General features: G+C 41.8%; 1 protein-coding gene across 12 annotated transcripts in view; it reads right to left on the bottom strand.

Annotated features, from left to right (window-relative positions):
• The window catches only part of Tasp1 (taspase 1), a 225,635-nt gene that overhangs the window by 24,060 nt on the left and 174,710 nt on the right, over positions 1-26,865 (bottom strand). For 10 of the 12 annotated variants that reach the window (XM_060383183.1, XM_060383190.1, XM_060383184.1 and 7 more), the window contains 2 exons: positions 23,377-23,487; positions 1,337-1,410 (listed from right to left, as the gene is read on the bottom strand). In XM_060383183.1, the coding sequence (XP_060239166.1) occupies positions 1,337-1,410; positions 23,377-23,487 (185 nt within the window). Of the gene's footprint in view, positions 1-1,336; positions 1,411-23,376; positions 23,488-26,865 lie in introns of those variants that run through there. The other 2 variants (XM_060383192.1, XM_060383191.1) reach the window with 1 other exon arrangement.

Here is a 26,865-nt window from a genome sequence, read left to right as displayed (position 1 = left end):
GCCGTAATACTAGATGACCCCGACATCAATGTTTCAACTACCATAACAAAAGCCTGTAAGTGCTGCTCCAAACATGTCAATCAGCTTAAAGTGCACAATTACAATCTTTATGACAGATTATGAAGCAAAGCATAACTTATCTATGCAATAGCTCCCTGGTAGAAAAACAAGTACAAGTTTATCAGGTGAAGGTGAGACAAAAGGGGAGTGAGAAACTCAGTAATATTTCACAAATACCAGTCAATCTCTTACTATGAAAATGTTCTTGTATACTACATTCATAGACATTCTGTAAACCTAATGCTTTAGTCGATAATATACTTATGGATGAGTATTGTGTGAGAAATGAACAGTCAACTACACCATTTCTTTAACAATTAAGATTCATCCCAAGAAAACTGTCCTTAGCTCGCTTTATCTGAGTGAGCATCACTTGTATGATGTCAGTAGGCAATGTGATCTTATGTGACCACTGTCAAACCTGCCATTATGACGTATCCCTACTCTTCAGTTCACTTACTCTCAATTTTGAAAACTACTTAATGTATATTAGAGAACACTTATGAGAAGTTTCTTTACTTGCTGTTTCCAAATATGTAAAACCAGATACTTTTCTTTTAAAAAAAGGCTGCCCAACTTCGTAACTTTGCAGCCGAGGTGCCTTAATGCCAAGTGTCATATACCACAGCTGTTCCTAAAATGGTTATGAACAGGAATATGAGGCAAAGGTAAAATCCACAGATCGTGTTTCTTATTCTCAAGACCAAACACTAAGTTTAAGGAGACCCAGCCACTCAAGAACTGGTGCCTGGATGGCTACATGACTGCTGTGGCAATTCTCGTGGCACCTGGAGGCAAAGCCCAGGTAGACACATGACAGGGCACACTGGGTGACAAGAGAGCTGGAATGAGGTTCACAAGCATGTCAGCCATTTCTGTTATGGAGGATGCAGAGACACATCCCAGGGGCTAATGGGAAACTGCCTCAGTTTCCTTTATCTTTTTCAACCTTCCTGGAAGAATCATCCATCTTGGTCAGCTTGTCAGCTTTATTCTCATTTTCTCTTACAAATCCCAAGTTTCCTCTTTTTAAGTATTCATACTGGGGCAAAAGGGAACAAAATAAAAAGAAAGGGGGTTTGCCAATTCACTTTGTTCCGTCAAGAAGAGCACTTTTAACATCTACTGGTTTCCTTTGGCACTGTTAACTGAGCTTTGAATGAAGCTCACTGGCTACTTCACGAGAGGGGGAAAAGCCATCTGTTTCAACAGATGGGTTCAAAGCTTATATGCTGCGTACCAGGCTTTCAGGTTCTGACCCAGCTCCCCGGCTTACCTTGGCCTTCCCATCCTGGGCTGACATGTATCCCACGCACATGCTCTCTGTAGTATGGCTCCACAGAAATTCCACTGTGCCAACAAGAACACAAACAGGCATGTTCACATTCACAGATGGAAAGTAAATCTTTGCCTTTTTAATACAATAGGTAAAGATAGCTTTATATTTAACACTCATTCCCTACTTTCCATTTGCTCCTTCATAAATGTCAACATGATTTAGTACTCAAAACTGTAATGCCATTTACTGTGAAATGAAAAACGGACTTCTTTCTTGTCAGAACTTACGATTATTACCTGTAAAATAAATGCTCACGTTTGACTTAGCACATTAAACATATATACGTCCAAAATACTGTACATAGTGATTTCATAAATGCAATACTTCATAGCACAGTTTCTTTCAGCACATTCATGCGCATATATGACTAAAGTCTTTACTTAAGACTCTATGGCCAGGACAGAAGCAATAGCAATGGATCTGAGCTAACTTGGATCTGAACTAGTAAGGAAATGCTCCAAGAAGGAGGCACTTATCAAAAAGACCCAGGGGCCAGCTTGAAGGTCTCTGACTGGCCAAATCTGCTCTCAATAAAGTGACAGTGATGAGTTACAACCACTGAGCAAATTAAGAACCAAAGAAGCCATATTGATAGGAACAAGTGAAAAAATAAAAGAGGAGACAACTTCTTCCTTTGCAGCAAAGCCAATGAATAAACACAGAAGACAACTACTGAGTGCTTGTCACTCGTGCCTGATGATACGAGTTCAAATCCTGACATTCAGTGGAAGTAGAGAACTGATTCCCGAGAGTTGTGAATTTCCCTGGATGTGTACTCTGTGACACCTATAGGTCCCCACAGTATGTACATGTGCAATAATAATAAATAATATTTTAAAATTACACTCCTAAACAAGACATCCTCTTGAGGCTTGAGGAATAGTGTAGAAGAGGGGGAAAGAAGAGAGACAGGGAGAAAGGCTCCAAAGTGTCATCTTCAAGCAAGACATAATTATTATGATCATGATCAGTGTCTTACTCAGTCATCATCAGAGAGGCTTTCTCCTGCAGCTGATGGAACAAATACAGAGACCCACAGCCAGACATTACACAGAGAGAAATACCTTGGATGACACAGTTCTAAACGATATGTCTCCATCAAATTCCTTCCCTCAGAGGTCATGAAACCCTACAGAAGAAAAGGTAGAAGGAAGGACAGCAAGAGAATAAGGCTCTCTACAACAAATGAGCATATGAACTCTCAAAGGCTGAAGCAGCAATCACACGGTCCACATGGGTCTGTACCAGGCTCTCTGCATTTATACTATAGCTTTCAGTTTGGTACTTTAGAGGACTCCTGAATGTGTAAATGAGTGGGTCTCTGATTCTTGTGCCTTCTCTTGGTACTTTTATTTTCCTTTTGGCTTGGCTTGTCCAAGTTTGGTATGATGGTTTTGTTTTATCTGATTATACTTTATTTTTTATATACTTATATACTTTATTTATTATACTATTCTTTTCTAAAGAAAGAAAAAGAGTGGATCTGGATGGGAAAGGAAATGAGAAGAAACTGGGAAGAGTGGAGGGAGAGAAAACGTATTCATATTATATTGTATGAGGAAAGAATCTATATTTAATAGAGGGAAAAATCAAAACAAACAAATTAAAATTATGATTATGAAGTCACACCAGCTGGGTTTACCTGAACTGGGTCTATACAAAAACTGTCAAAAGTTAGGCATGGACAGGGAAGGGTCTCAAGAGGACCAGCCCACTCTGCCACCGCTGAAGTACTGACTACTGAGACTCCAGGAAAGGGAAGTCATCGGCTTGAGCTGTCCACCCACCAGCGACCAGCCAAATCCTGATTAATTGCTCCAACTGATATCACATGGGGGTGAAGGGGACCTCTCATTAAACTCAGCAGGTCACAAAACCAAAGAAAATAAGCCACGAATCTGGCAAAGAGCCTTTCAGGGAGGATAGAGAGTGGAGGTGGTAGGGCTAGAAGGAGAAAAACAAGGTACGGGGAGGGGGTAATCAGAATACAGTACACAAAGAATGAGCTTTGATGTGACTGAAAATCACATTCAATAGAACTTGTGGGTGAAGGTTTAAAGAAGGGCATGACATCTGCAGTCTCAATGTATCTCTTTATAAATTTCTTATTAAAAATAAAATGACAATGTAAATTTGTTATGGAATAAACCTACGAGCTCTAACTTAACTAAGTGAGAGAGCTAATTTCAACAACTAAGGCACAGACAAAATTCTAAGTTGTTGACTGCAACTCAACTTATAACATAACCACTAAAGTCCATAACTTAAATTGTGGAGCCCAATCTGAATGGGAGTAGCAAACAGCTTGACGTAGCAACGCTCTCCACTCAGTGACTCATCTGAATGCTTCAAATTTGTCAAAGTTAACTTCTCACAAGAGAAGCTGAGAGAAATGTGGAAAGGGACACATAACACTAAATGCAGGATGTCAGCTTGGACTGTGTCAGGACTGGGTGACAAGGGGATGTTCCATGGACACTATTAAGACAAATGTCAGCAGGTGAAAATACATTGTTTAGAAGAATGCCCTTGTTCTTCAGAAATACACACTGACGGATTAAGAGTAAAGGAGTTTAAATCTCTGAAATATCTGAGGAAGCTGTACGTAGAGGAAGGGACGAGTGAGGATACAAAATATAATTTTGGAAAGCAAAGCAACAGCACATCTGAGAGGTAAATCCGTGGGACCTATAGTACCAATATTAAACTTTCCTTACGTGTGAAATATTATCTAAATAAAATGTTACAAATAACATGACCATGGAAACTATTATAAAGAAAAAATTTAATTAGGGCTAGCAAAATTTAACAGGTTCAGAGGTTCAGTCCATTACTGACTGTCATGGCGGGACACATGGCAGCATGCGGGCAGAGATGGTGCTGGAGAAACAGCTGAGAGGTCCACATCTGGCTCCTCAGGCAGCAGAGAGAGGGAGGCCCTGGGCCTGGCTTGATCATTCAAACCCTCAAAGCCCACTGACACACTCCCCCCAGCAAGGCTTACACATCCTAATCCTTTCAGATAGTGCCACTCCTGCGGGGGCCATTTTCCTTCAAACCCACCACCAACTTCAAGTGCAACTTCCCCAGATTCTAAGTTTTCAAAGGCATTTTAAAAGTCTGGCTATATTTTTCCAACAAAACCCTCAAGTGTTCTTGCTAATAAAGCCACACTGCCTGACATGGCGCTCCTCCAGGCCACTTATCTGTTCATAGCTCTGCTAATCATGCTGGAAGAGGGCGGTTAAGACTCAGTGTGAAAGAGTGGTCCTACTCTCTGAAGGTTCTGGCAGACATGTGCAGAAGAAAGAGACAGTGAGGGACAAGACACGGTTCCTCACATCCATAGCTCGTTTCCTCATCATTAGTTAATTACCAAGCCTGCCAACCTGCTAAGCAGACACCCAGCTGCTAAGGCAGGAAAACAGTCATGCAGGGAAGTCTGTTTCACCAGATGTTTTTCCTTCCACACACATTTGCTTTGAGCTCAAAAAATCTTCAAGTCCAGAGCAAGGTCTTGAATATGCTAAGTTGCCAACACTGCAAAGGCCCCAAGCTTAGTGAAGTTCTCCATGGAGCAGTGACTTTATTAAACAACAACAAAATACAAAACAACAGCAGCAGCTACTACTAAAATTGTGATTTTTTTTCACGAATGAGACTGGCCCTACAGAAGAGACACACAAAGTAAACAAACATACCCAGAAACACAGCCTAGGAACACCACCAACACAAACATGAAAATCAGTGTGTGCGTGTGTGTGTGTGTGTGTGTGTGTGTACAGGCTCCACTGTGTATGGGTGGGTGCTCATATGCCACAATGTGTGAATGAAGATCAGAGAATGACCTTTGCTACTGGTCATTTTTTGAAATAGGTTTCTCCGCTGACCACTGGCCCCCACCACCACCATGCAGAAAACAGGCTGGTTGGCTGTGAGCCTCCAGAGATTCTCTTGTCTTTGCCTCAGAGATCCCCAAAGTATTGCTAGCATTTTAGAAAGTGTGCTATTTTATCCCACTTTGTGGATTTTGGAGATTTCAACTCTGTTCCTCAGGCTTGTGACAAGCACCTTATCCACAAAGCAATTTCACCAGCCCCATTTTAATGATTTTACAAACACTGTTCTCCCTAAAACTGAAAATCAAGAGTCAGGGAGATGGCTCACTCATGGAGTGGCTTTGAGCACTAGATGCTCTTCCAGAGGATGTTGAGTCTGGTCTTTTCTGCTTTTAAGGATTTAATTTTTTTTTTTAAATATATAAACTTAACTATAGATATTTTATCTATACTGATTAAACACAGAACACAGACTTTGAGAGCCAAGTATCTATTTTTAATTCCATTTGTGCACTTTCTAATGTAACCTAATTTATGTTACATCCCTTCTTGGAGCCTCAGGTTTCACTTCATGGAGTTGGTTGATGAATTTTGTGGAAAACATTGTCTGGTAGTGATTGCCTCTATTTTTACTTTTTCCATGTTCTGCTTCCTTGATATCCCTCACCAAGAAATAATCCGTGTAATTAATTGGTTCAGAGGCTTTCTCTAATCATAAGTGATTATCCCTGAATTTTTCTGAGTGGCCTGAACTAATATGTAGTCATTATATAATGATCCAAATTGTTGCTGTAAAACTAACGTGTCCTCCAAAGCAGGCACAGAACCTTTGGCCTGCACTTTGTGCTGCCTGCAGAGTTTCTGGGACCAGAGCCTAGCAGAATCATCATCAAAGAGGCCAGAGAGACTTTCTCGAGCAACGGATGGGCGCAGATGCAGAGCATCACAGCCAGACATTCGGAAGAGCTCAGGGAGCCTTGTTGAGCAGAGGGAGAAAGGATCAGAGGTACCAGAAGGGTCAGGGACACCGGGAGAACACAGCATCAACTAACCAGGACTCTGGGAGCTCACAGAGGTCAGAGAGCCTGACCTAGGTCCTCTGCACATATGTTATGGCAGAGTAGCCTGGTGTTCTTGTGGGATTCCTAACAGTGGACGAAAGGGCTGTCCCTGACTATTTTGCCTACTTGTGGGACCCCATTCCTCCTGCTGGGTTGCCTTGTCCAGCCCTGAAGTGATGGTATGTGCTCGTTGTAGCTTGTATGCTGTTTGGTTGATGCCCTGGGAGGCCTGATCTTTTCTGAGGTCAGGTGGAGGTGGTGGAGCTGGAGCAGAAGAGAGGTAGGGGAAAGAATCTAGGGGAAGGGAGGAAGGGGAATGTATGTACTGTATGAGAGAATTTAAAAAATAATGAAAATAAAATAATTTTTTAAAAGTAAAAGAAAATAATGTGTTGATACAGTATATTGCCTTCTGTGGGAATAACAAATATTTGAAAACACTGAAAAGTAAGTGTAAACATTGTGTTATTCTAAGAGCTCTTAAATTATATATCTAAAAATCTTAGTGAAAACTCTTCAGTATCAAAACAGTATTTTAGAAAGTTTTGAATACTTCTGCATTATAAAGGCAAAAACAAAACAAAAAATCCCACATAATATCATTTAGCGTACATAATTTAAAACTAAAATTTCATAAACACTTGCCCTTTTACTTTCAATGCATTATTCTTCCTACACAACTCTTCACCAGCCACTCACTGCACAGAGAATTCTGCTTGTGACTCACCAACTTCAGAATTCACTAATGTGACATGATAACAGTTTGAAAACACCAATCTACAAGATAAATAATTCTGTTTAATACATGGGAAGGGAAAAAATAATGTACAGCGATGATGACATCTTTTTGTGATAAAATATTCCTAGGAATTCTGACTACCTTGATAATCTTCAGTGTCAATGAACTAATTTCTTCTCTACTTAGATTAAAATGGTCTGAACAACTGAAACCTGGTGTAGTGTTCTCTTGACATGTATTTATAACTGTCTATCAGAAGGCTTTAATATGATGTAAATATCATCTGATGTTTTCAAGTGTTCCTGGTATCATGACTATCCAGCCCATTGTTTAAGAAGACTAGTAGAGCCAGATCACCAGGGGGAGGTGATCAAAGAGCGGAAAACCGAGTTCATGCCGGAGACTGTCCCTGCTTCCCTTACTAGGGAACCCACATGGAGACTGAGCAGTCTATGAGCTACATCTGAGCAGTGGTCTAGGCCCTCTCCATGCATGGTCTTTGGTTGATTCATCAGTCTCTACAGGACCCCCGGGGCCTTACTAGGCCACAGAGAAAAAGGATACAGACAGCCCTGATGAGGCCTGATAAGGCTAGGGTCAGAGAGGGGAGGTGGACCTCCCTATCACTGGACTAGGGGAGGAACATGGGGGTTAAGAGAGGAAGGGTAGGATTGGTAGGAGATGAGGGAGGGGGCGACAGCTGAGATACGAAGTGAATAAACTGCACAAAATAATTTAAAAATTGTTTTAAATAATAAAAAATATAATTATAAAAGGACTAGCAAATATTTCTCTCAAAGATGAAATTAAGTGCTCACATGTGCATGCTCGTGTGCGCGCGCATAAAAAAAAATTATTGCCTTGATTTATAGTTAAACCTTAGCAAGGTCTACCCACTGCTAAGGGTTCCCCTAAGCAGCAAGACAGCATTCCAGACCAAGGGACAGGAGGCTAAGAAGTCCAGATGAAACCCAACAGTTAGCAGTCTATTCCAGGATTAGCACTGTTCACACAGTATTATACTCAAAGGAGAAGAGTAGGAATGCACCTGGTGTTCCAAACACTCACCAAACAGGGGAAGGGGACATCTCAATCATACTGCAGCCCCGAATAAATATCATCAATGCACTTCTCAATTAACACCTGAACTGTTTATGTTCTACTGCAAAAGCAAGAGGACTATAAAAACAAGATACACCTCCTCTAAAACACAGCCCAGAATAATGGTTACCAGTTAGAGTGGCTTCAGTAGGTAGCTGAATGAAATGAAGCCAGTTCAGGATATTAGAAACGAAACTCAATAAAGATAGAAGAAAACTAAACTGAAATTATGCTAGAAATAAAAACTTTGCTAATTCAAATAAATAGCTCAGCAAAAAGACTCACCAATAGAACAGACCACACAAAGCTGAACAGTAATGCTTCAAGACACAGAAGACGAATTGGCACATTCAGTCAGAGACAATGAAATATCAAAAACACAAACAGAAAACAAAATATGATTATGTCAGATCTGTGGGACACTATGAAAAGACAAAAAAGCCAAAAATGAGGGCATAGAAGAAAATAAATTCCATGCCAAAGGTACAGAAAATATTTTTAAATAATCAGAGTAATTTTTCCTACAGCCATGGAAAATGATTGCATTTTCAAAATGAGACTACTGAAAACCAAATACAAAAATGAAACTCCTATACCACAAAATAACTAAAAATTTTTTAATTATGCATATTTTTTTAATTTTATTTTTCTCATTAGTTACATTTTGTTAATTCTGTATCCCAGCTGTACCCTCATTCCCTCCCCAATCCCATCCTCCCTCCCTCATCTCCTCCCTGCCCCTTTCCAAGTCCACTGATAGGGGAGGCCTAACAGTACTGCTCCTCCCTTGGGAGGTGGGGAGGTCAAAGAGCCTGCCATTGAGTTCCTGTTAGAAATAGTCCTTGTTCCCCTTACTATGGGAAACCAATTGATTACTGAGCTATCACGGGTCACATCCGAGCAGAGGTTCTAGGTTTTATCCTCTCATGGTCTTTGGCTGAGTGTCCATCTCAGAAAAGACCCTGTGCCCAGATATGTTTGGTCCTTGTGGAGCTCCTATCCTTACCACATCAAACTCCCCTTCTTTCATATGATTCCCTGCACTGTGCCGAAGGTTTGGTTATGAGTCTTAGTATCTACTCTGGAACAGTGCTAGGTAGAGTCTTTCAGATGCTTTCTGCGGTAGACTCCTGTCATAAGTTCAATTGCTTCTGTAAAGCAAAGGACACCGTCATTAAAACAAAACGACTGCCTACAGATTGGGAAAGAATCTTCACCAACCCTTATCTGACAGAGGGCTAATATCCAGTATATATAAAGAACTAAAGAAGCTGAAAAGCAACAAACCAAGTAATCCAATTAAAAAATGGGGAATAGAGCTAAACAGAGAATTTTCTGTAGAGGAATATAGAATGGCAGAGAAACACTTAAAGAAATGCTCAGCGTCATTAGCCATTAGGGAAATGCAAAACAAAACAACCCTGAGATTTCACCTTACACCCATCAAAATGGCCAAGATCAAAAACTCAAGTGACAACACATGCTGGAGAGGTTGTGGAGAAAGGGGAACCCTCCTCCATTGCTGGTGGGAATGTAAACTGGTACAACCACTTTGGAAGTCAATCTGGCACTTTCTTAGACAATTAGGAATAGTGCTTCCTCAAGACCCAGCTATACCACTGCTAGGCATATACCCAAAATTTGCTCAAGTACACAATAAGGACATTTGCTCAACCATGTTTGCAGCAGCTTTATTTGTAATAGCCAGAACCTGGAAACAACCCAGATGTCCATCAACGGAGGAATGAATACAGAAATTGTGGTATTTTTACACAATGGAATACTACTCAGCAATCAAAAACGAGGAAATCATGAAATTTGCAGGCAAATGGTGGGATCTAGAAAAGATCATTCTGAGTGAAGTATCCCAGAAGGAGAAAGACAAACATGGTATATACTCACTTATATAGCCCTACAACATATGATAAACATAATGAAATCTATACACCTAAAGAAGATAATCAAGAAAGCGGACATGGGGTAAGATGATCAATCCTCATTTAGAAAGACAAATGGAATAACTAAAATTTTTAAATGTAAAATGTACAAAGAAAATATATTGAGAGCTGCAAGAGAAAGATGTTGACATATATAGAGACATAGTCATGACTAAACCAGCATAAGCCCTAACAGCAGTGTAAACATTTGTCCTTACACCCAGATGAGCGTAATCTTCACTCTTTATGACAGAAACTTCTCTTTGCAACAGATGGACAACACCGTAGAAAACACAAGCAATCAATATGCCGAGTTGTGGAGCCTGGTCCCAGTGAATGCATCTACAAAACTCCCGCACCAAAGGTCCAGAGGCTACTAGAGAACAGGATGGAAAAGTTGGAAATGCCAGCAGGTCAGGGTCTTTCTTGTGAGATTGTGTTCCCTAGCAACATCAGAAGCTAAACTTATAAAGTTTCAGTAACGTGGTCACCCAAGTATGAGCTGAACAAGGGTACTAATGAACATGCCAAACTTCACAGAGAAATCCATGAGACCTCAAGTCCACACAAAGAACTACAGTCAACTAAGTAAAGCTGGGAGTGGGAGAGGCGACCCCGCTACAGTAAGAGTATACCAAGTGGCTGTCCAGAGCCAAAAACAGTCAGACCTGAAGATAGGCAGACAAGTAGCATTGTGTGAACTTAACAGGTCATGTTTGAGGATCTATACGCATAAATCAGATATGCATATAATAGCAACCGATGAAAAGAGAGAAGAGTGGGGAGAAGCATACGGGAGGGTCTAGAGCATGAAGAATGGACAAAGGTTATAATTAAAATATGTCAAAAACAAACAAACAATACATGAGTTTGCTAATGTTTTTTTTGTTTGTTTTTGTTTCTGTGACAGGGTTTCTCTGTATAGCTCTGGCTGTCCTCAGGCTCAGAGATCTGCCTGCCTCTGTCCCCTAGTGCTGGGACTACAGGCGTATGCTACTACCTCCTGGTTTGTGAGATACAGAATTTAAATAGATCTATAACAAACAATGAGATTGGTGCATAGAAGAAAGAAAAAAAATGAAAGAAAGAAAAGAAGAAAGGAAGGAAGGAAGGAGGGAGGGAGGGAGGGAGGGAGGGAGGGAGGGAGGGAGGGAGGGAGGGAAGGAAGGAAGGAAGGAAGGAAGGAAGGAAGGAAGGAAGGAAGGAAGGAAGGAAGGAAGGAAGGAAAAGAAAGAAAAGATGGAAGCCCAGCTGGATTAACTGCTGAATCCACAAAAAGAAACTCAAACCTGGTACCCTCACTGGGCCAAATAGTAAATGGGCAGATGACAGGACCCAGGGGAGAATCACTAAAGACTTAGTATTAAACTACCACCTAAGCACTTAATACTCACAGATTATGCATCTCTAGCCGTCATGAGGAAAGCTTCTTTTCAGTCAATGGTGACTAATACAGAGAGCCACAACCGATCAATGTGTGGATAATAAAAGCTGAGTAGTGCTCAGTACAGGGAAGCTGCACGTATGAACTCAGCAACTGTGACAGCATCAACAAGACCTGTCAAGCTCACGCCAGACAAAATGTTTAGTCTGAAGTCTCTATGTGTTGAGAAAGGCACGGACATAAAATGCCACCACTATGTGAAGAGCTGTTGGCACCAGTGCTCCATGGGTAACTGCTGGGAGAGAGTCTACTTTCTTTAGCGCTGTGGTCACCGGGAGGTTGAACATACTCCAGGACATGCCCCACTAACAAGCTGTCCGGCACAAACTGGACTTGATGTATTTAAGCAAAACCAAAAAATAAAGGAAGAAAGCTTGAGGTTGGATGGGCATCAAGGTGAAGGTGGAGAGATGGATCTGCTGAGGGAAAGTCTTTAATAAAACCCATTGTATAAAATTCTGGAAGAATTAATAAAATCATTTTAAATTCAACATAAGTAGCTATCAGAGAAAAGCAAATTAAAATTACTTTAAGATTCCATCTTACCCAGCCAGCATGGCTATAACTGACAACAAATTACGAGTCTTTGTGAGAGAGAGGAATCCTCATTCACTACTGTGGGAGTGTAAACTAATACAGCCATGGTGAAAATCATGATGGATAGTTCTAAAAAGAACTAAGGTGAGAACTCCCACATGGCCTCCCTAAAAATATAAGCACGAGCAATGAAAACGGAGCCGAGGACATAGCAGGCTCTCTATCGCTACACAGTATTCCCAACTCTTTTCTGCCCCTAGATAAACCACTCCTGGATATACACTGTTAATACCAAAGATGGGAAAAGAAATACTATTGACCCAAATCATCACAGCCAAATTAATTAAAGCAAGCAATTAAAACAAGCTTTTTTATTCCTATACACAGGCTGCCTCCCCCTAAGGCAGGGTTCAAAAGGTCAGCACTGGATGTAAGGAAGACAAGGCTTTTTAAGCTCAGGTGTAGAGTTTCCACCTGGGGTAGTCAGTGGGCAAAATAGGCGGGATTACAGGAGCTGAACATAACAAATGAGTCCTACAACCTCATGAAAGTAAGTCAGGGTTGCAAGGGGGGCATAACCAGGCAGTCATAACAAGGTAGCCAGAGGGGCCACAGAACCTTCTGAAACAAGGGTATGGCAGTAAGATGGCTATAAACAACTTTTTGAAAAAGATGCATGATTGCCATTCCTGGTAGTACAGAACCATCTGCAGTTAAGGTTGCAGGTGGGGCATAGTCCAATCCATGAGAAACAGAGATTTAATCATAAACAGGAAGGAGCCTGGTTTGTCTTTGATAGAAGATGACAGGCCTAAGATGGAGTCAAGCTGGTTCTTCAATACCCACAGGTATATTTGGAAATCAATGTTTATTGTTGCTTTATTCACAAGAGTGCGGACATTCATTCTGCCTAGATGTCTATCAGCTGAGGAATGAAAGATAAAAATGTGGTAAAGATACATAATAGAATTTTATTCAGTTGAAAAATAAAATGAAATCTGTGGGGGAAGGCTGGAACTGCAAAGTCCATTAAGCAAGTAATTTGGGCATGGAAAACAAATACCACCCATTCTCTCTAATCTGCAGCCCCTACCTTCTACCTTGCAGATACGTCCTTACGTGGGAATGAGCATATGGCTGCGAAGAGAGAAAGGATCCTCTAAGGTGTGGAGGTGGAGTAGTACAATGCTTTGGTAGGAAGGGAGGAATACTAGAGATGCAACTATGTAAGCGGAGAGAGAGGCAGAGAGATGGAGGAAGAAGAGGTGAGGGCTGATGGAAGGGCTAATCAAAACAATGTATGAAAAGCCAGCAAAAGGTAGTAAAAACACTGCTCCTGTACTGGTTATTCTTACATCAACTTGACACACAAACTAAGAGTTATTTGAAAGAAAAGAGCCTCAACTGAGAAAATGCCTCCATAAGATCTGGCTGTAAAGCATTTTCTTAATTAGTAATTGGTAAGGCAGGGGCCAGTCCATTATGGGTGTTACCATACCTGAACTGGTGGTCCTGGGCTCTATTTAATAAGTAAGTAAGTAAGTAAGTAAGTAAACCAAATAAATACATAAATAAATAGGCAGGCTGAGCAAACCATGGGGTGCAAACTAGTAAGCAGCATCCCTCCATGGCTCCTGTTTCACCTCCTATTTCCAGGTTCCTGCCCTGTTTGAGTTCCTGTCCTGACTTCCTTTGATGATAAACAACAATATGGAATGTAAGCCAAAAAAAACCTTTTCTTCCTCCCCAGACGGCTTTCTTTTTGACTACAGTGTTCTGCTGCAGCAACAGAGCCCTAACTAAGACACTCACGCTCACACACGTGCATGGATAGAAGTACTTTAGTAAGTGTGGCAGCCCTCAGCATCACGCTTTCCTGAGTTAAAGAATGTAAGCAGCTCACATTTAAAGACACTACTTACTTCAGCCATACAATACTACACGAGATGCTACTCCCTCGTACCGGGATTGTTTTCATGCCCAATTATTACATGTGGGGGACTGTGAATTCAGGCTACAGCTAGGACTAATGAATGGCCAGGAGATGTCTGAGCCTGTGAAGTGCTGGATATGGTTGATCTTCGGTGTGGTCAGACTCAAGCTATTGCCATTTAAAAACACTCCTAGCCTTTTAGTAATGACTACTTTGCTTTGGTAGCAGCCAGTGACTGTTCACAAGTTCAAGACTGATTCAAAAGCCTTATGTTTGTTAGACTAAAGCTCAGGGAGTTGTGAGTCTCCCAGCCCACACCATGGAAACGTGTACATGAGAAAACATTAAGAACTTAACAAACATCCTACGTAGGTTTAATATGTAAAAACCAGGCCAAGGGCTTTGGCAGCATTCTTCTCTACACGGTGACTTGTCAACACATCACGTCATACTGTGACGTGGAAAGGATCACAGTGTGATGACGTTTCTGTACCACTGGTGGCTGAGGATGGAATAGCTATGTGTGTGCTCCTCAAGAATGATAAGACAGAACTTGTTGCTCCATTTCCTGGGCCACAGATCTATCAGCTGCCATCAGTGACTACCAGGTAAGACACACCCCATTTCTCTGTCTGCCAGGACAAGAAGTCTTAAAGCGCACAGGGATACAAGGTGCAGACCTAAACACGGTAAATAAGAGAAATGGCTGTTGGGCTATCTAATGTTCATTATTATTTGCTCTATGATTTTCACAACGGTATTATCTAACCCGCTGTCACAGATAAGACACAGATACCTGTTAGAATTATAACTGCCTTATTTATGCTGGGCTGGGCAGACATTCCTACCTACACTGTCTGGATCACCTCACCATCCATCTCCCAGCCCCCATCCATGCCATCCTCCTAAGCCCTCCTATCTTCCATGTATAGTCTTATAAACACTTGCTTTTTTATTTTTCATCTGGGCCTTTTCACAACATTATTGGAGTCCTTCCTCCTGGCCCCACATAGTTTCTTCCCAGGCTAACCCACTGTGGTGTCCTCCTTCCTCCTCTCTTCCTCTCTGTCTGATTCCCATGATTCTCTCTATCCTACTAAACCTGGGAACCTTAGCCACACCTATCCCATTCTGCCCTGCCCAGGTATAGGCCATTTAATGAACCAATCAGGCATAATGCTTTAGGCAGGATTAGGGTGTATCCGGCAGTCAGTAACCAGATCTTGAGGGCCAATAATTAGCATTAGACCAACCTCCAACACCACCCCATACAAACATACACACAGCCACACAGAAATACACATAGACATGCAGAAGCACAAAGACCCAGACGCACAAACACACCTCCAATAGTTGTTAACATCCCCCAGCTGCCCTGGCTCTCGCAACCATTTAAAACCTCTCCACTTGGTCTTACACTCCAGCACTTTTTGGAGAAGTCTAAAATCAGAACCGACTTGGCTGGGCAGTTGCCAAGTCAGCTGCTGCTCCTTAGCCTTCCTTGGGTGGGATGGCGCACTACAGGGTGCTCTGCACACCAAATAAGGAACTTCTTACTGAATAAAGGGAAATTAAGTTTTCAGTGGGAAGAATGAGAGACTGCAAGTACAACAGCTTCCTCTTGTTTGCTCCTGGTTGTTAAGTACTTCTTAACCCATTAGTGGCTCGTGGTTTTAAAAATAATACACAAAAATGCTTTACTGTCTTGATATAGAATCTGTATGAATCATACAAGGCATGTCTTATTATGCCCATGAGGTGGCCAAGCTGGCATGCTTCCTTGTTAAGCTTTCACTAGTAAGCTGTCTTGGGAACAAATGGAGACTGAGTTTTCAGAGTCCCACTTATACTGAACTGAGGGGAGGATCACTCCCTCTTTCCAGGGCTCACTCTGCTTTGCTCAAGCCTGAAAGGGATGCTTGCTTACCTTACTGCAGAGTAAGGGCTGTGGGTCAAAGGGAAAAACAAACCCTAAAGACATTTCACTTCTCTCCCTGGTTTACTCTTTTATTGCACCGGGAACTGCTGGAGGTAGGGGCTACTGGCGAAGATCTTGATGATCTTGACTAAACAGAAAACCATTCAGCAAAGCTAAGTTTATTGAGACATGTTTTTATTCATTCAACAATTCCTTCTTCTTTCAGGATTTATCTCATGCTCCAGTGACACCTATTACCCTTTAAACAGACACAAATTGACTATAAAATTTGCCAAAATTGCTTCCTGAGTTTTAGAATAGCTGCCACAAGTACATAACTGCCAGAATTCAACTTAGAAATCATCATATTTTTGAGTGGAAAACTAAAGCTAACAATAAAATTAAAAACTTCTGGCTAGATAATAGCTAGAACTATAGTTCTCATAAAAGAGAGGACAATTACAACAAGAAAGTCTACTTCTTGTTTTAAAAGAATGTTGGTGACATTTAAAGAAAGAAATGTTCTCTTATAAACAGAGTAGATCAAACAAATATTTCCAAAAGCACAAATCAGAAAGCACTGATGCTAATTTTGTTTGCTTAAATGCTTAAATATTCTATCGGCTTATTTGTAAACAGTTTGGCTACTTTACTGTGTTTCCTCCTGACCTAAACAGGAATTAGAATGTCAAGTCATCTTTCAATACAGCAGTGGAGAAGAAACACCTCCAAAGCACTGCTGAGGGACAAAAGAAATGAGCTTCCCACCATGGGAGATCACCAGACCTCTGTGGAAAAGAAAGCTTTAATTCTACTTTTCAGGCAACTGAGAAGCATCAGACACCAAACAGCATACTGTTTGGACACACAGAAATATGAAAAGGGTTTAAGAAAAACCCAAAGGTAACCATGAAATAAAATCTCAGGGAGAGAAGGCTATGAGATCAGAGAGGCCCACATGGGGGTTTCAAAGATTGGGTAATGGGCAATTTCTTGGGCTGGGCGTCAGATCCACAGGTGTTCATTTTACTATTACCCTCTATAACTCACAAATTCATTATGTCCTTCTTTAAAACATATTTGAAACATTGCACTGTAAAAGATGAAAAACACAAGAAGTGGATAAAGAGGTAGCTTGAGAAATGGAAGCATATTGTACTCAAAACTTAATTATCAGCAACATAAACACATTTCCAGGTAGAGAGAACCTGAGTTCTTCTCTAAGTGCTATTAACTTAATGGCAAAGTAACAATCACCATGTGTGCTCATGAGTGTTCAGGCCTTGACTAACTGTGGGCCTAAAATCCTGCCTAACATGAAGGATTCCAACAAAGCCTTGAACCAAAGGTAACCACCAAACTTAGAAAATGTTTGCTCTGCACCCCTAATGCATGTATTCTGGATTGCTTCAGATTTTCCTTAAGTATGTACAGACTGTTTTACACTGGCCTGTCGTTCCTACTGACCACTTAAGTGAGAAAATCTTCAACTTTATGGGTTCTAATGAAGACATGGGGTATAGGATAAATGAACGAAATACTCCCTGTTGCAGGATTGGTTGTTTATAGAAAATATTTACATATATTCTAATTACCTCTATCACAAGCCTAAATTAGCAGCATACTCACTGTTTCCACTGGAGGGCCTGATGTGCCTTTGTCTTCACTTTTTTTTTTTTTTTAACTCACATAATTCTTATTTCTTTCTTTCTTTCTTTCTTTTTTTTACATTTTTTTTTCCGATGCAGTTTATTCAGGAACCTTGGGAAAGCCAGCCCACAGTTTAACTAGCCTCTGGGTAGCCAACCCCAGCATGCCACGTAGGCAATGCAGATAGGTCCACATACACGGAAGCAAGCCAGATCCTCAGCCTTAGCCACATATGGAGTTGTTTGTGACAGAGAGCACTCACCATCGGGAAGGTGGAAGGCGGAAACCAGTTCCATCTTCACATTTTAACATACTATTTTAATGTGTGTTGGTATTTTGCCTAGACTGTGTCTGTGTACCACCTGCATGTCTGGTGCCCAGGGAGGCCAGAGGGGGACTAAGCTTGGGTGCTAGCTATCAAACCCAAGATCTCTGAAAAAGGAGCCAGTGTTTTTAGCTGATTAGCCATCTTGCCAGCCCCTGTTTGCACATTTCCTAACATACAATTCCAGCATCCGCAAGAAAGCACTTCTAGAAGGCCTGGAAAATGTGCACTTATACTTCAGCAGATAAAAATATATCGGCTCCCCTCCCCCGCCCCAAAACCGTATAGAAAAATCGATTCTTTGCAGCCATTCCATCCCAGGACAGAACAATTTGCTTGGTGTTTGATGTACAGTTTTTGGGCGGGCTCCGCCATCCTCTCTCGGTCTGGGAAGCGGGGTGCGGCAGGGAAGTGCTGCGAACATGCTCACGGCCACACTGCCCATGCACAAGGGCGGACACAGAAGCTGTCCTCTGGGAGCCACTGAAGCCATCTCTAAGTCTTATTCCTGGACACGCGTTAGCCAAATTTTCCATCTATGTTGTTTGCCTTTTAGAACATATGGGGATATTTTATGTGACATTTAATTTTTCTGGGAGAGTATTCAACTCAAAAAAGTTAGTTCTGGGACTAGAGAAAGAACTTAGTGGGTAGAGCTGCTGAGTTTCTATCCCCAGAATCCACATAAAAGCTAGCTGCAGTTGGACACACCTATAATGCCAATCCCCTACTGGGGAATGGGAGGAAGACACAGAAACCACAAGAGGCAGCGTCATGGTGGAGCTGGCCTGTAGCACGAAGCAGCATGAAGAGCAACAAAAGAGGCCCTGTCTCTTCACAGACAAGGAGAACAAGGATGCCTAGTGGCATTTTCTAGTCTTCACACATGCACATCTGGAATCACATCTGTGGACACACACACAAATGGGTAAGGGGGAGAAAGAGAGATAGGGAAAGAGAGAGTTCTGCTAAGATAATACAAAAAGTATACTGGGCACTTATTGGAAACCTATTATAAAGATGAGGACAAATTTCAATGACCCAGTACCTTGCTTGTGTGGTACTGGAGTGGTACTGGATGTGTGGAGTGCTTTTCTGAAGTAAGAGGTTCTAATACATAGCGAGGTATGTCAAATCCTCCTCTCTGTTCTCAGTGACCTGTGATTTATCCTCTCAGGTAACTGGAGACTTTCCAGCCTAGAAGTCAGCAGTTGAGGATCTGACTGGAACTCTCCTGTGAAGTGTCACAATGATACACTGCATGGTACCAGCAGAGAAAAGGAAAAAAAAAAAAAAACTATTCCAAAGAATTCACATTAGAACTAGACCTTACAAAAAGCTCACCAAGACAGGGCATTTCCAAGAAAGACGTAACAGGGAAGGTGAGGTGCTGGGCGAAAGAGAGAGCTGTCCCCTTGGAGACACTATTGAAAAGACGAGGACTTGGGACATTGGAGATGAATGAGGCAATGAAGAGTCAGCTTAGGGATTGGGTGGGAACTCTTCTTCTTAGGTTAGGTGACAGCAGCCATCCAACAGATTCAACAGTAATCAGAGGCAGAGGGGTGTGTGTGTGTGTGTGTGTGTGTGTGTGTGTGTGTGTGTGTGTTGTGCCTCAATAAAAGAATAACAGTAGTGAGGATGACATATATAGGATATGAAAAGGCTGATTCTAAAGAACCTGAGAGTGACCTAAACATTTCCTGGGTCTGGGGAGAAGAGCATGACTGGGGCATGCATGTGCTGCAATCAGACAGCAGGAATAAGTTCTGTTGCTCAGCAGAGTGAATATTTCTACCTGCAATCATCTATTGTATATTTAAAAGTAGCTGCAATCTTATGAAAGAAAGGGGAGATAGGAAGACCTGGAGGGGACAGGAGCACCACAAGGAGAGCATCAGAACCAAAAAACCTAGGCACAAGGGGGTTTTCTGAGACTGATACTCCAACCAAGGACCATGCATGGAGATGACCTAGAACCCCTGCACCGATGGCAGCTCAGTGTCCAAGTGGGTTTCCTAGTAATGGGAACATGGACATGAACTCAGTGGCTGGCTCTCTGATCACTTCCCCCTGAGGAGGGGTGCAGCCTTACTAAGCCACAGAGGAAGACAATGTGCCAGTCCTGATGAGACCTTATAGGCTAGGATCAGATGAAAGGGGAGGAGGACCTCCTGTATCAGTGGACTTGGGGAGGGACGGGGAAGAGAAGAGGGGGGTGAGCAGGATTGGGAGGGGATGAGGTAGGGGGCTACAGCTGGGATACAAAGTGAATAAATTGTAATTTTAAAAAATGCTGGGGGAAAAAAAGTAGCTGCAAGACAGTATTTTAGATGTTCTATGAACAAAAAATAGTAAGTTTAAGTGACAGATGTGCTAGTTGGCTAGATTGATCATTGTACACTCTTCACCTGTATAATTATATGTCAATAAAAAGTGAAAACCAGACATGGTTGAATGCCCATGTTATTCCAGCAATGGAGAGGATACAGAATTTGAAGCTAGCCTCGGCTATAAAAAAAAAAAAAAAAAAAAAAAAAAAAAAAGGAATGATATAAATAGTAGAGAACATGGAAATACTGTTAAGAGATACATATTCTGGTTGTATTGAAACACATTTAGAAAGATACTCACCCTTCATTTTAAGCATGGAGTAAATTAATCACAAGTACTTACACCACTCTTATTTAGGCTACTCTGGCCCTAAGGCTGGTGTAGTTCTCTCGGTCACATTTTTATCTTTATCCTTTTTTGCTTTGGAACATTGTCTTCTTTCCTAATCGACCTAGGTTTAGGGCCACGGTTAGGTTATCTAACCAGCTGCAAATATGTTACAGAGAAAACTGATAAAAATCTGGATGTGGAAATTTTTTATGAGAGGATAGAAAGGGAAAGGCTGAAAAAAGCCTGGGAAAAGCTGGAGGAGGGAGAGTGTAAAAAGGGAAAGAGCGGTTACAGACCACAGTTCACAGGACGGTAGTGGTGCCTGCCTTTAATCCCAGCACTCAGGAGGCAGAGGCTGGCAGATCTGCATTCAAGCCAGCCTGGTCTACAGAGTGAGCTCCAGGATTACACAGAGAAACCCTGTCTCAAACAAACAAGCATACAAACAGTTCAAAATACTGGTGATGTTTGTTTCAGCGAGTCCTAAAGAGGAGAACGAAGATGCACTGATGAGAACTAAAGACTTTGTCCCTTAAGTTCTTTAGAAACTAGGGCCAGTTTACTGCAGGCCAGATACAACAGTGTATAATCCACACATTCAATTTATAAGCCCAGGGACAATTATCTCTGGTGTTTAGAAGCCAGGATCATGGATAGCTCTGAAGACAGAGACTGGGACGGATCACAGTGGCCTTTGGGGTGGCAATAAAGTGTAACCTATTCAACCTTAGTTCAGGTTAAATAAGGTAGGTTCATGAGGGAATAATTCATTAACAAAGTACAGTTATGATTCTGAATATATGTATACTTTAATTAAAAAGACAGACCTTGGGCCCTTGCTACACAGACTTGTAAGAAGTTTTGATCTAGATAAATAGGTGAGTAAAAAAGCAGCCTGTGAGCCATGACAAGCTACTGTACCTTGATAAATAGGAGGTAGGGTGACTTCATACCTACGGGTATGAAGCTAGATGTTCTTGGCTAGACTCAAGACTTCACATTTGACGTACACTGCAATCTTCAAAACAAGCTCATTGACCCCTCCCCAAAACAGTGTTATGAGGAAAGTGTGGCAAAGATCTAATTTTACAGGAAGGGGCACAGGACAGTAAGGTGATACATGAAGGTGGCAGAATAATAAGGCAGGAAACCAGGACTAAGTTCTAGGCCAGTGGCTGCTCACAGTCTTATTTCTTCAGAGAAGGGGGAAAAGAAGAACCCTGTTTCTGTGTTGTTAAGTGCACCTCACTGGGTCATTTCTGATACTCCATGGAATAAGACATGAGAGAAGACATGCTGTAAAACTTTACTGAAGCTCAACTATGTTCATAGAAGCTTTATTTGTAACAGCCAGAATCTGGAAACAGCCTAGATGCCCCTCAACTGTAGGAATAAAGAAAATATGGCACATTTACACAATGGAATACTACTCAGCTATTAAAACCAATGATATCATGAAATTTGCAGGCAAAATGGATGGAAATAGAAAATATCATTCTGAGTGAGGTAACCCAGACCCAGAGAGACCCACATGGTATATCCTCACTTATAAGTGGATATTATCCATAAAGGATTACCATGCTACAACCCACAGACTCAAACAAGCTAATCTCATTGAGAAGAGTAAATAAAATAGACGTTGTGGGAGGACAGGGGGAGAGAACTGTACAGGGGTGGGGTGGGACTGGAACAGGAGGGGTCAGGCAGGGAGAGGACAGAGGGAGAGAGCGCTGGGAAAGACAAGTGAAACAGGGGTGCAGGGAGCATCTCTGGGACAAGCTAGACTAGGGCGGAACAATCCCAGGAATCTCTGAGAGTAAACCTATCTATGACTCCTAGCAATGGGGGATATGGAGCCTAAATCAGCCATCCCTGTAACCAGGCAAGACTTCCAATGGAGAGATGGGACACCAACCCGGCCACAAAAATCTTCCATCTACAATTTGTCTGGTGTACAAGATGGTGCAGAAATTGAGGGAGTGGCCGACCAATGAGTGGTCCTGCTTGAGACCCCTGCCCTGACAGGGAGCCCACCACTGACACTCTGTTAGACTTGTAGACAGGAGCCTGGCATAATCATCAAAAAGGCTTCACCCAGCAACTGATGGAAACAAAGGCAGAGAGACCAACAGCCTAACATTAAGGCAGAGCTTGGGGAGTCCTGTGAAAGAGGGGGAGGAAGAGCCAGCAGGGTCAAGGACCCCAGAAGAAAACCTATAGAATCAACAAACCTGGGCGCACAGGGGCTCAAAGGGACTAAACTGCCCACCATGGAGACTGCATGGGTCTGACCTAGGCCCTCTGCACATATGTTATAGTTATGCGGCTGGGTCTTCATGTAAACTCCTAACAGCAGGAGCAGAGGCTGTCTCTGACTCTGTTGCCTGCCTTGGCCCCTTTCCTCCTACTGGGCTGTCTCATCTAGCCCTAATAGGAGAGGACATGCCTAGTCTTACTGTACTTTGATATGCCAGGGCTGGTTGATATCCTTGGGAGGCCTGCCCTTTTCTGAAGAGAAAAGAAGGAGGCTGGATTAGGGTTAGGGGTGAGTAGGGGGTTGGGGGAGACAGATGGACACACACCTGGGGGGGGAGAGGAAACTGCTGTCAGAATATAAAATAATTAATTAATTGATTGAAAATTTGCTTTAAGCACAGTCTTAAGACAGTGACTTTTTATAAGTTTATACACAAAAACAAAAACAAAAAAACAGTACAAGTAGTAGGATAGTGACAGGTAAGATAATACCAGCATAAATTGCTGACTTAAGCACATCAGTCTTTCCATGTTGTGAAATACAGAAGCTTCACAGCTGGACGGTCCACCTACCTAGCAAAGTCTGCTTCTCTTGGGAGGAATCTGACTCCGAAGAACATCTGCAGGACCGGAGCACGATCACCCCGCCAAGCACGCCATCCTCACTGGCAAGGAAAGGTGAACCTGCGCAGAAAAGACCGGCAGTCACCTTTCAGTGAACTCCTTCTTCTCTCTCAGTTAGTTTGAAGACTAGAACAAAAATGTGGCATGCACAGGCACTTGAGAGATCACTGTTCATGCCTCATATACACTTGATGGTAAAGGCAGTCTTATGCCTGCACAGGAGCCATTTGGCAAAGGCAGTGCAGGATCCTGCCAAGATGACTGAGCTGGGGAGAGCATGTGCAGTACTGTACTTGGAATGGGACTGGAAACACTGCCAGATTAAAGACCAAAACAACTCCACACACACGAATTTCAGCATAACCCTTTGATCAACTCTTGGAGATCCTGCACAAGACTCTCCCTGCTGCCAGAGGCACACCACCAAAAGCTTTGATTTACTACCTTAAATTCAATTTTAAACAATATGCCACAAAGTTTATTACAAACATTTAAAAATGCTCCTGATGGTTTACACAAATATGGGTGAAGCTGAGCTTCTTCTATGCAAGGCTGGTGGTTAGAAACAGCACAGCCTCCTTGGGATCTACACACTGAACCACTGTGAGATTTCAAGAACATTATATTTTAAAGCCCCTCGTTTTTCTCCCCCAAGGACATCTTCTTGAACATCTGGCATAGCAAGTGAGCACGTGGAGAACAAATGCAAAATTAACCCAACAACTATCAAAGAGAGTAGTAAAAATAAAACCAACCAAATTGGATTTGGGGGAAACTTCTGGTTAAATTTAGCAGATTAAATGCATGCATTTATCTCCACTCCCTCCTCAAATCCCAGGGAATGTTTGATGGAAAAGAAAGGGGGGATAAAAATGACCCAAAAAGTTTAGGAAATTAAAAAGGCAGATATTTGGGGAAGAAAAGAAGGACAAGCAGCTATTTCCCTTGCAGACCCAGTGTGCTGGCTAGTTTTTATGTCAAGTAAACACAAGCTGGGGCTATTTAGGAAGAAGAAATCAATTTAAAAAAAAGTATCCACAGGATTGGCTGATAGGCAGGTCTGCAGGGCATTTTCTTGACTGATGATTGATGTGGGTGCCTCAGCCCCAGGCAGTGGTCCGGTGTACTGTAAGAAAGCGGGCCGAGCAAGCTATAAGGGGCATGGCAGTAAGCAGGGCTCCTCCATGACCTCTATCTGAGCTCCTGCATCCAGGCCCTCTGTGGTAGGTTCCTGTCCTGTACCCTGTTTTTCTCCTCTCCTAATGTCCATCCCATTTGCCTTTCTGAATGAGGACTGAACATCTTACCCAGGATCCTCTTTCTTACTTAGCTTCTTAAGGTAGCCAGAATGTGGAAACAACCCAAAGGTCCCTCAACGAAGGAATGGATGCAGAAATTGTGGTACATTTACACAATGGAATACTACTCAGCAATGATAAACAAGGAAATCATGAAATTTGCAGGCAAATGGTGGGAACTAGAAAAAATAATTCTTAGTGAGGTATTCCAGAAGCAGAAAGACACACATGGTATATACTCATAAGTAAATACTAGACATAAAATATAGGATAAAACATACTAAAGTCTGTATTGCTTGAAAAGCATTTTAAAAGGTTGTTTTACGAGAGTAAGAAGAGAAAGATGGGAGAGGGGAGGAAAAGGGCAAGGGAAGGAGGCAAGTAGGTAGCAGGACTATAAAGAAGAATGTGAAGCCAATGACCCTTATTCTCTCAGCCTTTTATAGAAAATCTGCTGTCCCCTATTTAGGATTACTACTGTTGTGACATAACCAGAACAAAGAGGGAGAAAAAAGTTTATCTGGCTTATGCTTCCACGTCACGCCATCACTAAAGGAAGTCAGGACAGAAGCTTAAACAGGACAAACATAGAGGCAGGAGCTGATGCAGAGACCATGGAGGAGGCTTTGTTCCCCATGGCTCACTCAGCCTGCTTTCTTACAGTACACAGGATCAGCCTAGGATGGGGTTAGGAGGGGTGCCCACAGACCTTGGCCTCCCCTACAGATCACTAATTAAGAAAATATCCTCCAGGCTTGTCTGCTGACAGCTTATGTAGAGGCATTTTCTTAATTGAAGTTCCCGCCTCTCAGAAGGCTGCAGCTGTACTAAGTTGACATGAAAGTAGCCAGCATACTTGCCAGAGCCTGATCTAAGGGCGCAGGATTCATACTAGAGGGAAGGATTCATCCTATAGAGACTGGATAATCCCCTTCCCACAGCCATGAGGCACAAGAGAAGAAACCTACTTGAGAGACACTGGAAAAGTAACTTGTCCTTGCAAGGGAGAAGAGAAAGAGGGGCAGGGGAGGCAGGGCAGAGGGGGTCTGGTTTCCTACTTCCATCCCTGTTAAGCACATGACTTTTAGCTGTGACACACTACCTGGCCCAAGTTTCTTAAGAAAGGACTTCACTTTGGCTGAGCAGTCAAGACTTCTAGCTACATTTCTGTCAGGCCAACAAAACATAATGCCAAATAAAATCTGCTTTTACCTCTCTCCTAATGTTTTTTCTTTCTGATTTGCTATATTCTATATCAAACCGGTTAAGTCTTTGCCCACGTGTAATGGAAATATTTTCCCCAATTTATTAACTACATTGATTTTACGTATGATTCTTCATGTTTTGCTTACTTGCTTTTGATGTTTATGTGGCCCATTTGTCAACCTTTCTTGATTAAAGCGTCTATGTTGTAAGTTTTACAGGAAAAGGCTTCTCTAATGGAAAATTTGAAAATATTTTGTCCATGTTTCCTACTAGTACTTTTACAACTACAGACTTTAATTTTAAAATTTCAAACTTCTGAAATTAATTTTGGGAGAAAGATTATGGTAGAGATCTTGTGGAAGACTTATTCCCCTTAAGTGGTCACCAACTGAATAATAAAACTTTGTTGAAAAATTCATTCCTTGTCTACTCACTGAAAAATGAATTTTTTCTACTGACCTAATTTTTTCTACTGCTTTAAAATATATTTTATCATATATTAATTTGTAATGTGTTTGAATCCATAAATTGTTAAAATGATGGAAGTTACTCTAATATAAAGCAAATGAATTTACTTATAGTCTTGCAGAATATTCTACTTGACTGGACTGATTTCTTCTCATATGAATAATCTTTTCAGTTTTCACACAATTTTTATAACAGCATTCCTTAACAGTCTTGCCTTCTAGTCTTATTAAAAATTTTATCTGTCTTTACAGACCTTGAAAGAAAAATTCTCACCTTCATATGGAACAACAAGAAACCCAGAATTGCTAAAACAATCCTATACAACAACAGATCATCTGGAGGTATCTCCATCCCTGATCTCAAGCTGTACTAAAGAGCAACAATACTAAAAACTGCATGGCACTGGCATAGAAACAGACTGGTGGATCAATGGAATCCAATAGAAGACCCAGAAATAAATCTACAC

The sequence above is a fragment of the Meriones unguiculatus genome, chromosome 4 (assembly GCF_030254825.1).
Source record: "Meriones unguiculatus strain TT.TT164.6M chromosome 4, Bangor_MerUng_6.1, whole genome shotgun sequence".
Taxonomy (NCBI): domain Eukaryota; kingdom Metazoa; phylum Chordata; class Mammalia; order Rodentia; family Muridae; genus Meriones; species Meriones unguiculatus.
The sequence above is the reverse complement of the archived record's forward strand: the minus strand, read 5'-3'. Positions and strand labels throughout refer to the sequence as shown.